Here is a 15,179-nt window from a genome sequence, read left to right on the forward strand (position 1 = left end):
TTTGGTGCCATTGGCGGCTTTGGCGGGTTCGGCAGCCTTCTTACCCTTGTTCGAGGGTTTTCCATCATCGGCAATGGCTTCTTCGAGCTTGATATACCGATCAGCTCAGTCTAAGAACTCCTGGGTGGTTCTGACCCCATCCTTTCGAAGACTTTTCCATAGGGGCGAACGGCGCCTCACTCCCGCGGTTATAGCCATCATTTTTCCTTCGTCTCCGACTGTCTTTGCTCCGGCTGCCGCTCGCATAAAGCGCTGGATGTAATCCTTTAGTGATTCTCCATCTTGCTGGTGGATCTCAACCAGTTGGTTTGCTTCGGTCGAGTGGACACGACCTGCGTAGAACTGTCCGTAGAACTCCCTTACGAACATTTCCCAGGAAACTATGCTTGCAGGTGGGAACTTAAAGAACCATTCCTGTGCGGCTTCAAAAAGTGTTGCAGGAAAGATCCTGCACCGAGCGTCTTCGGACACTTTCTGAATGTCCATCTGGATTTCAAACTTATTCACATGCGAGACGGGATCCCCGTATCCATCAAAGTTTGGGAGCGTAGGCATCTTGAACTTGCCAGGAGTCTCTGCGTTGGCTATTCTTTGGATAAATGGAGTGCCTTTTCTCCTATCGTGATCGATGTAAGAGGTCCTTCCTCCGAACAGCTGTTGCACAGCTTGATTTAGCGCGTCTATTTGGGCTTGCAACGCAGTAGGAATAGCTAAGGTCTCTGCTGCTGGGGGGATGTTCTCACCATGCTTCTCTCGACGATCATTGAGTATGTCTCTTAGATCTTCCTCTCTTCTCCGTTGCTCGCTACCTCCGAGCCGGTTGAAGACATTATTTTTCCTGGGTTGCCGCCCAGCATCTTGTCTATTTGGTTGATCATCTTAAGGTATTTGGCTCCTGCTCTTACCTCTATTTCCGTTCCTCCCATCAGCATTGTCCTTGCCTGAGTCAGCCTCGTTGTAGCCGTGGCCATCTTTGAACTTTGACTGGCTGTGGTAAGACTGGTTGTTCCCTCTATTCCCATCTCTGGCAGAAACACCCCGAGCGTTAGAGGGTGGCCTGCGCTGGTCGCGATGTCCCCGTGCATTATCATGCCGTTGGGATCCACGGACCGCAAAGCCTAACTCCGAGTCTCTCCTGTTACCAGGAGGGTAGTGACCCCTGTTCGCTTGGTGTGGCCCATCATTCTCGAGGCATCTAGGACTACGAGGCTGTCGCTCGGCCCTATTCTGCCTTTGCTGCGGGGGATTACCTCGAGCAGCGTGGGATGGTGGATCTGCCTCGGGGTCCAGTGGGACGTCGTCATGGGGCATCTGGGGCTGTTCAGGCCTTTGCGGACTTGAAGGATGGACCGGTGGGCTAGGATTGGGACCTCCTTGGGGTGGCCCAGTTTCAGGTTGATTAGGCTGCGAGGCAGGCGCGGCCTGATTTCTGGCCAACAGCAAGGCCGCTTCAAGGGCTGCCATGGCCTCGGTCTGGCAGCGATCCACCTCCGCTTGTCTCTCGCTTAACTCCGCCCGCTGACGATCAAGTTCCTGCTGCTGCCTTGCCATAGCTTCTGCGGCAGTCTCTTGATTGGCTCTCAGACTAGCCAACTCTTCCTGCAACGTGCCCAAGGTGCTCCTCAAAGTCGCATCGTCCATTTCCTCCTCTTCAAAATCTAGTTGCGGCTCATCTTCCGCCATGCTTGCAGGGGGAGGAGGAGGTGGTGGATTCGACGGTGCAGCAGCGGCGGTCTGAGCAGCTTTCTTCCCTGCTTTCGCCATTAGTTTTATCAACAACGATGAATCGTCCTCTCAATGAAAGCGCCAGAATGTTGACCCACGATTTAGCCAACTGACACGGAGTCAAAATATGAATGATATAGACGAATATGTATAGATAATAACGTAATGACAAAAGTAAAGAAAACACAGTAATTTATAGTGGTTCGGCCCCAGGATCTGGTAATGACCTACGTCCACTTAGAATGATATTGATATGGGATCAAAAGTGTGATCAGAGAACTTGGGTTCAATGAGTTTCAACACTCCTCATAAACAATACAAGTTTACTCAGATAGTTTCTATAATCTCTATGATTTCCGGACTCCAAAAGTCCCTTCCCATGAGCCATCTCCTGCTTTTTATAGGCTCATGGAGGGTTGCCCAATATTGTTACAGATATTATCCCCTGAATCATCGGATATTCAGAAGATTGCATGAGATAAATTTGGGATTCATAAGATCTTTCCGTAAATGTTGCTTTGCCAGCGGAACCACCGACCAGTCTGGTCGTGGTAAAGACAGGTCTGTCTTGCTTCTGGTGTGTCTCCTGGTCGATACTCTAGCAGACGCTCCAGGTGTCAGCCACGTGTCAAGAGATTATTCGCCACGTCACAAATGCTAATTTATTGGATAACAAAGACTATTATTTATTTTTCTTAAACTCGAGTTATGTTTATTTTAATTTTTCAATAAAGAAGGTGACACTTTTCCAATTTATTAAGTTTATTTTCAACATTTTTATTTTCTAAAATCATAGTTAGATTTTAGGGTGTTACAGATGGTTACCTAAATAGATGTTAGTTCTGTAGTGTCTCGATGGAAGTTCAATACATAGCTCGATAGAGCTTGATAGGGCTCGATAACAGCTCGATGGCAGTGTTTACTTCAATTTCCTATAAAAAAATTTTACAATTTTTGCCTGATTTTGTTTAACTTTCTGTTTTCTCACTAACTATTTTCATGTGTTGATGCAGATGTCGAAGTTGCTTATTCGTTTCAAGATCACTTTCCTGGCCGAGTCACATATAGGAGTGGTAATCATTTGGATACCATTAAGAAGAGGTTTGTGAAGCTCGGGCTAATAGAAAGGGCTAAGGAATCCCCTTTCAAACAGTTCTTCTTGGCTTCAAAATTTAATTTCTTAGGAGTTTTGGTGCATCAGCTGATGTTGAGGAAAATAGCAAGTCAAAAAGAAGATGAGGTGCATTTCTTTTTGGGCTCGAAGTCCTGTAGATTCGACATGGGAGAGTTTGCTCTGATGACGGTGTTGAATTTCAGTTCTGCAGCGTCACAAGAATAGTTGGATGAGCGTCTAACCAATGACCACTTAATTAAGGAGTATTTTAATGATGCTGAAAAAGTAAAGCTCCTACAGTTGGAGAATGCTTTCAAAACTTGCATTGTTGTCGAAGATGTGTACAATATGGGTCTTTGTTTCTTGGTAGAGGGGGTTCTAAATACCCCAGAGGAAAAGTTGAATATATGGCGAGATATACTGAAGCTGGTTCAGGACATAGACTACTTCTTCATCTATCCATGGGGGAAGTTCTCTTAAAAGAAGCTTATCAATCCTTGTAAGAAAGACATGCATCGCCAGAAGGCTAACTATGATAAGAAGAAGGATGTGAAGGTGCAACAAGAGTTGAAGTAAAGTTTTTATGGTTTTGCCCCTATGTTACAGTATTGGGCTTATGAGGCCATTTAGAAGCTTGCAATGAAGTTTGTTGTGAGCTCAGGAAATATGGTCCCGAGGATTCTTAGTTGGTCGCACCGGAAGAATAAAGATTTCACCAAGTCTGTCCTCTCACCAATGCTATCGAAGAGCACTGTAAGTTATATTTGATTGACGTTAAGTAGTATGTTTAGATATATGTTTATCTTTTATGATTATTTGACTTAAATCAATGTTTTATGTTGTTTGTAGTTAATCGTCTTACCGTTCTTGAAGCCCCGACCATCAAAGGTCGAATATTACAACACCTTGACTCCAGGAGATGTTCCTCTATATCTCGGGCTTGGCCAGGGTGTGAAGACAGGGTGTCACAGTCCAGCATGGTTTCTGACATGGAAGACACCCCGGTCGTGGCTCAATGATTGGGTAAGCTATTTATTTAAAATGTAACAAATTCTGTCTTTTTTTTATATATATTTTTAGTTATGTTTTAACTAGCTCGATAATAGATCGATGGGTGTATTTAATTGGCTCGATATGAGCTCAATGAAGCTCAATGGGGGGACAAAATAGCTTTTGGGGTTAAGTTTTTGAACTGGCTTGATATAAGGGCTCGATGGGGGAATAAAATAGCTTTTGGGGTTAAGTTTTTTGATTGTCTCGATATGAGCTCGATAGGGGGCTCGATGGGGGAACAAAATAGCAGCTTTTGGGGTTAAGTTTTTGAACTGGCTTGATATCCGCTCAATAGGGGCCCGATGGGGAACAAAATAACTTTTGGGGTTAAATTTTTTAACTGGCTTAATAGGGGGCTTGATGGAACTCTATAGGGGGCTCGATATGTCGCTCGATACATGCTCAATATGGGCTCAATATAGGTTCTATTGTGAATTTGTTTTGAACTGGCTCAATATAAGCTCGATGAAGCTCAATAATAGCTCGATAATAACTCGATAAGAGCTCGATGCAAGCTTTTCAAACTACATTTCAACCATTTATGATGTTTTCTGCTAATTTTTGTTGATTTAATGTATTTTTCTTCTGTCTTCTCTTTGTAGCATATTGATCCGGCACAACACATGTTTCATAGGCGTCGCCAGTTAGAGTGTTGTTGTGATGAATGTCATGTTCTAACAAGTGATACCTACCAAACATGATCACTACAAGAAAAGTTCTAACAAAGAAAAGTTCCTTTTGGATGATGACATCATTTCCATGGTGTGTGGCCTCCAGCAACAAATTATACCGTCTTGGTCAGGAGTTCAGGATGTATATTGGTGCCAGAACTATGAGCAATCTCATTGGTTTGCCAATGAGGCATCTATTTCTAGTTGGACATTCACCATATATGATTCAGACATCTCAGATATTAGTGACATAGCAATGGAGGAAATTATGAAGCCATGGTGCATATTGTTTCCTTCTCTGTTGCTGCAAAGTAAATTGCTCAAAGATAGCTTGATGTTGAAGATTCCTACGACTGGAAAGAGGCCACCTGAGTTCATATTGCGTCGCCTACAGTGACACGAGCTCACTCAGTCCAAGATAAGGTAAATAACATCATCTTTATACTATATCATTTTCTAAGGAAATTTATAGTATTTTACATTTAATGTTTATATGTTTTTTACAGTGGAGATTGTGGTGTGTATGCTGTCAAGCTTATTGAGCATCTCATTTCCGGGCTTCCATTGAACACCATTTGCGATGAAAATATAGAGTTGTTCAGGAACAAGTGGACGACAGACTTGTGGTATGATAATGTGCCACCTTAATTGGCTTCCATATGACACCATCAGATACTAGTATATTTTTTTTATTGGACATATTTTATAAGAACGATTATGATAGGCTCTTCATTTTTTATGATGACTATATTTATACAAGTTCTTTACATGTTCTACTTGTGTTTTGAGTTTTTTGTGATAATTATAGAACTATATAACTGGTGTAAAGGTATTATTGAGTTGTTATCGAGCTATATCGAGCATACATCGAGTTGTAATTGAGCAATATACATATTCGACTTTAAATTCAATTTTAATAGGCTATTATTGGGCAACCATCGAGCTCATATCGAGCAGCCATCGAGCTATGAAAATAGTCAGGTTTAGAATCATTTTAACTAGCCTATTATCAAGCATTCATCGAGCTCATATAGAGCAGCCATCAAGCTCATATCAAGCTATTATCGAGCATATCGATCTTATATCGATCTACACAGAATTTGGCAAAAAAAGAACTAAAATAACAAGGGAAACCAAGAAAAATTAATAATAAAAATGCGTCCAAATTGATATAAATAGTTTATTGTATAGCTTTTCATGAAGCCCTGTTGTGGTCAAGACCACCACATATACTACACTTATACTCTTTGCGCAAAACTTTTCCATTCGATGGATAATGTTTTTTCTTCGATCTTCCTAACTTTTTCTTCTTCGGCCGACCAACTGGTTGTTTCTCAACGGGTACCCCAACTTGCATATTCTTTATGTCCACGGGAACTATCCACTCGTCCTCGTTGCTAGTTGAGTAAATTTTTTGTTTATATGACTCCCTCCACATCTCGATAGTGTAGAATGGGGAACACAATATGTAAATGTTGACACCGCGATCGATGGCTGCAGCCACTGCATGAACACAAGGTATCCCTATAATCTGAAACATGCCATATGAGCATAATTTGGTCATAAAATTCACCTCACCATCACCATTTGGGTCTATCACATGAAATTCGAGTTGTCCAAGAGCGTAGACTTTCAAGAACTTTGCTTTAGCTGCAATACCTGCCAAATCTTTCTCCATTAGTGGGGATAATTTGGATGTGCACTTCTCTACCTCACCACGACGCCCAGCAAACCATGATTGAAGTGTGAAACGAATGAATTCCACAAAAGTAGTGACTGGGAAGGTTCTCGCGTCTCTGGTTTTGTTGTTGAAGCTTTCGGTGTAGTTTCTTGTCATTATATTTGTATCGATTCCCAGGAAAGTAAGCACGAATCCACTTATCGAAGCCAATACCCTCAAGATGTTGACCTATGGCAGGATCCAGTTGCTTTATATTATCAAAATACCAGTGAAATATTTTCTTCTGAAATGCATATGCCGCATTCCACATCTCCGTGTGACAGTGATCAGTCTCGAACTTAGCGATTACATTCATAATTATATGATGGTAGCATGCGCCATGGTAGGCATCAGGGAAGACGACCTCAAGAGCATGAAGAATACTAGCATGCCTGTCTGATACAAAAGCCAGATTATCAACAACTCCAATGGCTTCCTTCAATTTCATCATGAAATACTTCCAAGAATTGTGATTCTCACTATCCACCAACGCAAATGCAATTGGATAAATGTGGCTATTCGCATTCAATGCAACAACACACACAACATGTGGACATCATACCTCGTCTTCAAGAAAGTGCCATCCACACATATCACATGACGATATGATGTAAATCCCCTTCTACAAACTCCAAGTGAGAAGAAGCAATAAAGAAAGCGACCATCCTCTGTGACAAAATCGGTTATTGTACTTGGATTCTTTTGCTGCAACATATGTAAGTAAGAAGGTAACTTGGAGTAGAATTCTTCAGGTGCCCCCCTGACATAACCGAGTGCCTTCACTCTGCATCTCCATGCCTACATATAAGTCATATCGATCCCAAAAGATTTCTTCATATCCTCATTTATGTTGTTTTCCATGTAGCTAGTGCCATCAGTAGCATATTTGCTCTTGATAAGGTGCCCAACGACCCAAGGTGTTGCTTGACGGTGGTCTTTCTGCCGCACTTCTAGTGAGCACGTATGTACACTATTGTAAACAATGATCTCAAATATGGAAGACCACGCTACTTTTTTCCCCTTAATGTCCAACCACAATCAGGATCCTTGCAGGTGATATACCACACATCAGTACCAAAATTCTTCACCACAAACTCAAAATTATTCTTTATTACGAAGAAAGTCGCTTTGGTTTTCAAATCCATCTTGTTCTCAAAAGTCTTCCCAGGTGTATTTCTCCAAATGGTGCACCAGATGAGGAGGTCTGTGATCAACTAAAGGCCATAATATCTTCTTTCATAAACATGGGAGCACTCCATCGTCTATGATCTTTTGTTGAAAATATTGAAAATTTCCCTGTAATGTTATCTTTTGCTCCAACAAGACGACTGGAGCTGGTGCCAAGTGTTTGGCGTCCTTAACTTGGTAGGTTCGCCCGTGCAATAGGACGTACTGGCTGTTCTTGTACTTGTTCAACTTGCAAATCATCAAACATATTAATCGACACTTCTGCACTATATGCCTCTAAATCGTACCCCGACCCCTCATTAAATTCAGCTACTGGATCGTTAATAAAATAGGGGTCGTACTCATAGAGGTTATCCCTCAAGTCACCAATAAGACCTCCAGTTGGGATATCAACACCAACAGTACCCACAGGATATCCCATAAGATCTCTTTCTGGAACAAAAGTGCCCAACTCACTATGAACTTTAGTAACACTGGGACTGGGAGTGGAATATGGATCTACAATGACAATCTTCTTAACAGGAGTGACACACAAGGAAATCCTTTCTTGCGATGTTATTCCTAAGAATGCACGGACACCAAGATCACTTTCAACATGAACGGGTGTAAATGGTTAGTCGGCGCATGTGTAAGGAACCTCCAATTTCAACCTATACATCTATTTATCATCACGAAGTTCCTTGTGCAATATGTCAAGAAGTTGCAAGTATGTTACATCATTCTTCATCTGTATCACCACGCATTGAGCATCCTTGAAAATCCACATTCTCCCTTCTATTTCCCAAACACCATTGTAAGATACAAAAACGTAAACAATGAAATCTGTGATGAAAAAAAAAGCAAGAAATTGTTAAAAAAAAATGTAATTTTTTTTCTTTAAGTTTTAAAAAGAAATCTATCGAGCTGTAATCAAACCTATATCAAGCTTTATCGAGCCTCAATCGAACCCATATCGAGCAACATGTTTTTTCACCAAATATGACCCTAACCAAAAATTTCATCGAGCCCTTATAGAACACCCTCTATCGAGCCACAATCGAGATCTTAACAGAACCTATACCATCTACCTATTATCGAGCCCATATCGTGCTCCCATCGAGCACGTATCAAGAAACTACTAAACCAAATAGTCTATGGTCTAATCGAATCCCTATCAAGTTGCCATCGAGAAATAAATGTTATACCTATCGAGAAATCATCGAGCCACTATCGAGCTCATAACATAACCATCTTCTACATATTATCGAGCCCCCTATCAAGTTGTTATCGAGCAAAAATGTTGCAGAAAACGCAGAAAACCCAAAAAACACACTAATATAGGCTCAGATTTGTTCGAAATAGCCAAAAAAAAAGTAAACAAACGATACCCAACCCAAAAAAATAAATAATCTTCTTACCCATGGTTATTTTCCTCCAAAATCCCTTAAAATAGATGTTGCCTTTGATATTGAGATATTTACAGAGACAATGGAGATGGCTTACAACGATTTCATAACAAAATTTGGCTCTCACTGTTGGTTTTGGTGAGAGTATCGCAAGAGAGAAAGTGAGAGGGCGAGAAGAGAGAGAAAGAGATAGATGATGTTTTGATATAATGGGAGGGGTATTTTTGGTAGAAGAGGAATGTTTAGCATCAAATTGAAAAAGTGAATAGTACTAGTATTTTTTGGTATTAGGAGACAATATTAAGCATATAAAGTGAAATTTCTCCTTGAAATTATTTTGAAGAGTGCTAAGCACTTGCTTTTGTTTGCTATAAATCAAGGCTATATCTTTCTTTCAAGCTCCCGGTGTGAAAGACCGATTCAAGTTGTGCTCGGTCATCAAAGTAATGTGGATGTTGCTATTGATTTGGAAAACCACAGAATTGGAGTGGGGATTTCTTTGCGTGATGACATGGGGCAGTTTCTTGGGTTCTCAGCCGTCCCACTCGAAGTTTGCCTCAATCCTTCTGTGGCTAAGGCAGTGGCTATCCTTCAAGGGATCTTGTTATGCAAACGACTGAATCAGACTGCCTTCGCATTTGGGATGATATTAATGGTAGAAAACTCAACTTTGGGTATTATTTTAGAAGATATTTATCAAATTAATAGTGAGTTCAATGTCATTAGGGTCAAGTACTGTCCGAGAGTGGCAAACGGTGTGGCTCATTCTTTCGCCAAACTAGATCTATCTTTAGAACATGTCCCAAATTTGCCTCGATAAGCCAATTGTATTTAACTATTATAGCTCTTTATAGCTTGCTTTAACAAGTATTGCCTTCATATAATTTTTTTTAAAAAAAAACAACAAATAAATAAAGTAATAATAGTTAATAGTTGCATGAGCTATAGCTTAAATTTAAGCATATCACAATATTGAAACTATCTACACCTATAAATAACTCAAGTACGTCATGGTTTCTTTTCCTATTCAAACACCTCATATATGTATGTCCAAGTCTTTGAAAACATTTACAATAGATTCCAATAATTCAGAATAACCCAAAAGAAGAAAAAAAAAATGGACTCTTTATGTATCAATTTTTTAAACTTGACTTGGTATAAGGTGTGGATTACTAACTCTAACAGGACATCTCTGTCCCCGGCGCCTCCTAGTCACCTTTCCCCAACATACTACACTTCTCTCTTCTTTGACCAGCTTATTGTTGTTACTATTCAGTTGCTTCAACAGTGACTCAACTGAGCAACCCACTCCCGCATTGGAGCTAGTAATGGAAGACCGCTTCCTTCCCCTCGCGTACCCATTTCTGGCTGTGTATCTCATTGACCCTGTTTCCCAATGTGTTCCAGCAGCTTCCATGAGCCCTCCTATAATCTGAAGATCCTCAGTGACCTCATACCTCGACAAAGATGCAAGGTTTGGGAGAATCTCCCTTTGGAAATCCTTTCGCTGCCTTCCACGCCTTGTCCGACCCTTCCTTCGCTGAGTAGGAGATGAAGAGGAACCAGTTTCTTCCTCCTTTAAGCCGTTACTTTTACAATGGCAGTCCTCCACTTCTGTATCTGTCAGCTTCAATGTCATGGCCTCAAAATAATCCACTCCATCAGGTAGATGCTCCTCAGAGCTGTCATCATTTGTAATCGTCACAAGTGATCCAAACTCATTTGCTGAATCAGTTAATACTGTGGAAGCTATGTCAGCAAACCAAAGTAGGGAGTTATGTGAAGTTGTTTCAAGAGGTTTACAACTGGTTTTTTGGGCAGAACTCTGGGACCTTGATGATGAAATGGAAACTATTGCATCTGCTGCAATTCTCGTTAGTTCATCTAGCAGATCAAGTTCATCCTGACCAGACAACATCAATGGTGTCTCAACTTGGTTTTCATCTGATTCTCCTCTGGGTGGAGAACACTCCTTGTTTTCTGGACTTGCAGGAGCATCTAAATCATTTATAGATGAGTTCAGGTCAAAGAGGCAACCAAAACCTACATGCTTCCTCCTGCCAGCCCCATCCTCTACCACATGTTCATCTGCAGTTAGTTCCATTTCTGACTCGGACACGGAATCACAAGCCAAGTTCAAGTCAAATACTGTATCTTTTCCTTTGGGCTTCACATCTTTAAACAGGGTTTGACATGTTATTGAGGGGTTGCTGCTAGAAGAGCAGTGTCGATCAGAAATATAAGACTTGTTAGAGTCGTGAGATCCGGGGATCATTTTACTCAAGGAGTCAACTGCCTCGACATTCTTTGGCTCAACAGCAAACTCACTGGCTGAATATTCACATTTTTTCACCCCCTGTGCTGTCTGAATACCTTTGGAAACCACAAACTCTGAAGAAAAGTTTTGTGGTCTAGAATTCAAATTAATACCATATGAAGACTGAGTATTAGTTGAACTTTTATGCTCTGCTAGGCCATGATTAGACACCAACTTGCTGTCTCCATCAAGCTCAGGCATTCCTATTTTTAATCTACGTCTTTTATCCAAAGGCACAGAGGTGTTAAAACAAGGCAGTGCCTGAACTGCAATTGGATTCCGTGCAGAGTCGCTAACTTTTTCCAAATCCAGAGTAGATGACTCGGAATTTGTAATATTGGCCTGAGGACCACCATGGTCCCTGAAAGTGCTCTCAGAAAAAGCACCATGTGGTCCATTATAACTGTCAACTGAGGGAGAATGATTCCTTCTGGAGCAGTCCAAATCATAAATTGCTCTTTCAACGAATGAAGTTTGATTTCCCTGATGAAAAGATGGAGTTTCATGAACTAGCTCGCAGTCCTTTTGCAAGAGATCAGAAAAAGACAACAATTTTTCATCATTTAAACCTTGATGGAAAAGATTTAAGCTGCATCTGGATTTCCCTGAAAAAGGATGTGGTCATGATATAAGAACTTTGCAAATTATTTAAAGACAAGAATATACTATTTACAGCCATAATTAACATATATTGAAAGAGAAAAAAAAAAGGAAAACTTTTTGTTTTTATGGAACCTTGGATCAAATTTTCACCAGCCTTGTCATGACAGGATAACTGCTCCTCTTTTCTTTCAGTTTCCGCCAATATAAAAATTGATGGAGGACCAAGATCTGGCATTTTTTGGGTATTTTGAAAAGATTCCTCCAATGAATATTTAATGGACCCTTCCTGATTCTCTAATATTGAAGCAGGAATTTTGGTAGTAGCATGGAAAAGAGAGTTCAATACATCACTTCCAAAAAATGATTTTACATCGCTGGTGTACACTACTTGTGGAGATCTCTTCACAGACTGACTGGATACTTCAGGCATATCAGAAACTGTTATATCATTGAAAAGGACCTTGTCTTCACCATGAATGTACTCAATAGCAGAGAGTTGAAGATCCAATGATTTCTTCCCGAATTTCTTGTTATTAAATTCTGATAATAGAAAATCTTTTGAACACACTTCAGATTTAGTAGCGTATGGAGAAAATACTTGAATGTTTTTCCCCTGTACCGAACTCAAAGGATATTGGAGCCTTTCAGAACCTGAAATAGACATTAGACTGTCTGCAGGGTTTATTGAGCTAAATCTGGGGACTTGAAAAGTCTTCGGGACCTGTTCAGATGATGTTTGAAAGAATGCAGCATCTGAATGTGATGCCTCAAACCTTGAATAAGACTTATCCATTTCATTCCTTCTAATTTCACTCATCAATTCCATTTGTCTTCTGTAAAGGCGATGGAGCTCCTGAATCTGGATTGACAAAACAAGTACCAAGCATAATTAACTGTACAATTACTGTTACTGGTTCTCAGAAATCTCCATCATGGGTCCCATGCACTAAAAAATTAATGCAACTCTGCAACTATAATGCAGTTAAATTGTAGAAAAATAACATGAAAAGGGTGTGATTTTCATTAAACCTTTCACAATTTGTTTGATTATTTTCTGTATATTTCATCAGTGCTTGGACATGTATTGTGTAAGTACATAGATCCTCTAGTGATATATATATCCCAAACCCCAGTCAATACCGGCAAGACAAAACAGACATCTTTCTATGTGTGACTGTCAGCTATCAGACCTAAACACGAAGCTATACGAGCTCTCATGTTGATCTACCAAAGCATCTCGATCCACATTGGCTACAATTATAGTTCTGGATCATAAAAGTTCCACATCCAACATGAGAATATTGGCCCCAAGCTGATAATAACTCATAATACTGGAGTCCAATTGTGGTAACCAAATCAAGGTCTTTAAACAACAAAATATTGTATAGAGGTCGGTGAAACACAACAAGCACGATCCTGTTCCTCAAATTTGGCACCAAAAAGCATAGAGAATTACCTGATCTTTAAATATGGTTTCATGCTTGAGCATTGTCTTCTTTAACAGTTCTTGGTTGTATGTTAAAAGATAGTTGGAAGATAAATAGCCGTTACAGTAGTTTCCACTATGTGAAACTTTGTCATCAAAATTCAAGGGCCATGTACTTCCATTGGCATCCAAGTTAAGACTCCTCGCGGAGTAATATCCAGGGAAATAGCTATTATACTGCATATTCGCCCCCATTTCTACCTGTTCCAGTATAGTAGTAGTAAGCAGTATGAACAAAATGTATATAAATATACATATACACATACATATATAATAACCAGTCAACAGGCCAGACAAAACGGGTAAAGGCATTCTCAAATGCAATGTAGATTAAGTAAATATAAACCAATGAAAGAAAAAATAAAAGGGTAGCTATGGAATGTTGTACGTATGCCTGTGAGCATATGAACAAGTACAAGCTCAGTATTATTAAACATTGTTTGAATAATGATTTGAAGAAACTTCAGAATTTATAAGGTTAACATTATTAAAGATAAGACAAACATTATTAAACAACCAGATATTTTAGTAAAACAATAAAGAATAAATATTTTTTTTAAAATATAATAAAAAAACTTGAGAGACAACTGTGCTTGAAATCAGAATGAGGAACCCCATATGGTACTTTATCATCAAATAAATAAGAGACAAAAAGAAATGCTTCCAAAAACGAAATAAATCAGGAGACAATAATCATAAAAGAAATTATGATTTTTAAATGTTTCGGAATAGAGAAAATATAAGAACCAAAGATGTAAAAGAATATTTAAAAAAACTCAAACTTTCTATCACCGGAGACCAAAGGAGGATTTGAAGAAAGAAAGAAAAAATTAAAAAATCGACAAAATTCAAATCAAGCTCATTCAACAATGTTTCAAAAAATAAGTAAAAGGAAATCCTGTACCCAACAATCAAATTATTAGAACATGTTATAAAACGAAAAAATATATACTTTTGTTTAAGAAAAGGAGAAAAAAGAAAAACAATAAATCAAGCAAATTATCACAATAATAATGACTTTCAAGTTTCAATCATCAGTAGTAAAAAAATATTAAAAAATAAAAAATTAGAGACTTACCTTAAAATAGACAAATAATGTTTGTGGAACCTGGTTAAGAACCCAGAAAGGATTTCAGTGAAGTTTGAGCTGAGAACTAAGAAAAGGCTCGAGAACAGAGAAGAATGAAGAGACCCAGATATCAGGAATCAAGAATCTGGGAATATCAACCCAAAATGAGCTGAAACATCAAGACGAGAATTTCAGAAAATCCATATAAAAAAAGTTCGATAAAACGAAAGATTTTGGATCTGCTGGGCCATTCTCTCTAGGAAGATTTAGAGAGAGAAAGAGAAGAAGAAAAAAAAAACTGAAATCGACAACCAAAAAGATATCAGCAGAAACAAACGAGAAAAAAATTAACTTATGGGAGAAGAAGAAGGGTCTCTCTCATCCTCTCATTCCATCTCTTTCCTCCATTCGAAATTTTTTTTTTTTTGTTTTTGAGAGAGAGAAAGAAAAGATTTGAGTTGGTCTTAAAGAGACTCTAGATTCTCTCCATTTTTGTTTCAGGTACAAAAACTCATCTTTAAAAGAATATTAATATTTCTTTCCAGATAAATTAAATAAAAAAAAACAATCAGTCTCTTAAACTACCTTGATTTTCCCATTTAAAAATATAATAAATATTTTTTGTTTTTTTTAATTAGTTACTTAAGATTAGTCTGAAGCGGGTCCCAGTAACACAACATTAAAGTATGTAGTAGCATGCTGATTCTGTGAAATTTCTTTTGCAGTAATGTCCTATTACTTTTCCTAAATTACAAAATGGTACTGTTTTTTCTATCTTTGTTCCATTGGCATGTTTTTTCTGTGAAATTCCCCTTTTTTTCCTCCACCATTTTCAATTACAATAAATG

The 15,179-nt window shown here is 39.1% G+C and overlaps 2 protein-coding genes across 2 annotated transcripts; both read right to left on the minus strand.

Annotated features, from left to right (window-relative positions):
* Positions 1 to 5,758: 5,758 nt before the first annotated feature.
* LOC133832372 (uncharacterized) lies at positions 5,759 to 6,241 on the minus strand. Its single transcript, XM_062262723.1, has one exon. The coding sequence runs from the start codon at positions 6,239 to 6,241 to the stop codon at positions 5,759 to 5,761; it is 483 nt and encodes a 160-aa protein (XP_062118707.1).
* Positions 6,242 to 9,851: 3,610 nt separating this feature from the next.
* Positions 9,852 to 14,837, minus strand: LOC133830629 (uncharacterized). The gene is made up of 4 exons (XM_062260647.1): positions 14,341 to 14,837; positions 13,233 to 13,463; positions 11,909 to 12,635; positions 9,852 to 11,778 (listed from the first exon to the last, which is right to left on the minus strand). The coding sequence occupies exons 2-4, from the start codon at positions 13,455 to 13,457 to the stop codon at positions 9,998 to 10,000; spliced, it is 2,733 nt and encodes a 910-aa protein (XP_062116631.1). The 5' UTR covers positions 13,458 to 13,463; positions 14,341 to 14,837; the 3' UTR covers positions 9,852 to 9,997.
* Between the last annotated feature and the right edge of the window lie 342 nt (positions 14,838 to 15,179).

Source organism: Humulus lupulus, chromosome 4 (genome assembly GCF_963169125.1).
Source record: "Humulus lupulus chromosome 4, drHumLupu1.1, whole genome shotgun sequence".
Taxonomy (NCBI): Eukaryota; Viridiplantae; Streptophyta; class Magnoliopsida; order Rosales; family Cannabaceae; genus Humulus; species Humulus lupulus.

What these genes read in the sequence shown, in the direction of transcription:
- LOC133830629 (XM_062260647.1), bottom strand. Translation starts at nt 13,457, where the DNA reads ATGGGGGCGAATATGCAGTATAATAGCTATTTCCCTGGATATTACTCC. An exon ending in AAACCATATTTAAAGATCAG is followed by an intron (nt 12,636 to 13,232) that starts GTAATTCTCTAT and finishes TTGTCAATCCAG; the next exon opens with ATTCAGGAGCTCCATCGCCT. An exon ending in TGGTGAAAATTTGATCCAAG is followed by an intron (nt 11,779 to 11,908) that starts GTTCCATAAAAA and finishes ATCCTTTTTCAG; the next exon opens with GGAAATCCAGATGCAGCTTA.
- LOC133832372 (XM_062262723.1), bottom strand. Translation starts at nt 6,241, where the DNA reads ATGGAGAAAGATTTGGCAGGTATTGCAGCTAAAGCAAAGTTCTTGAAA.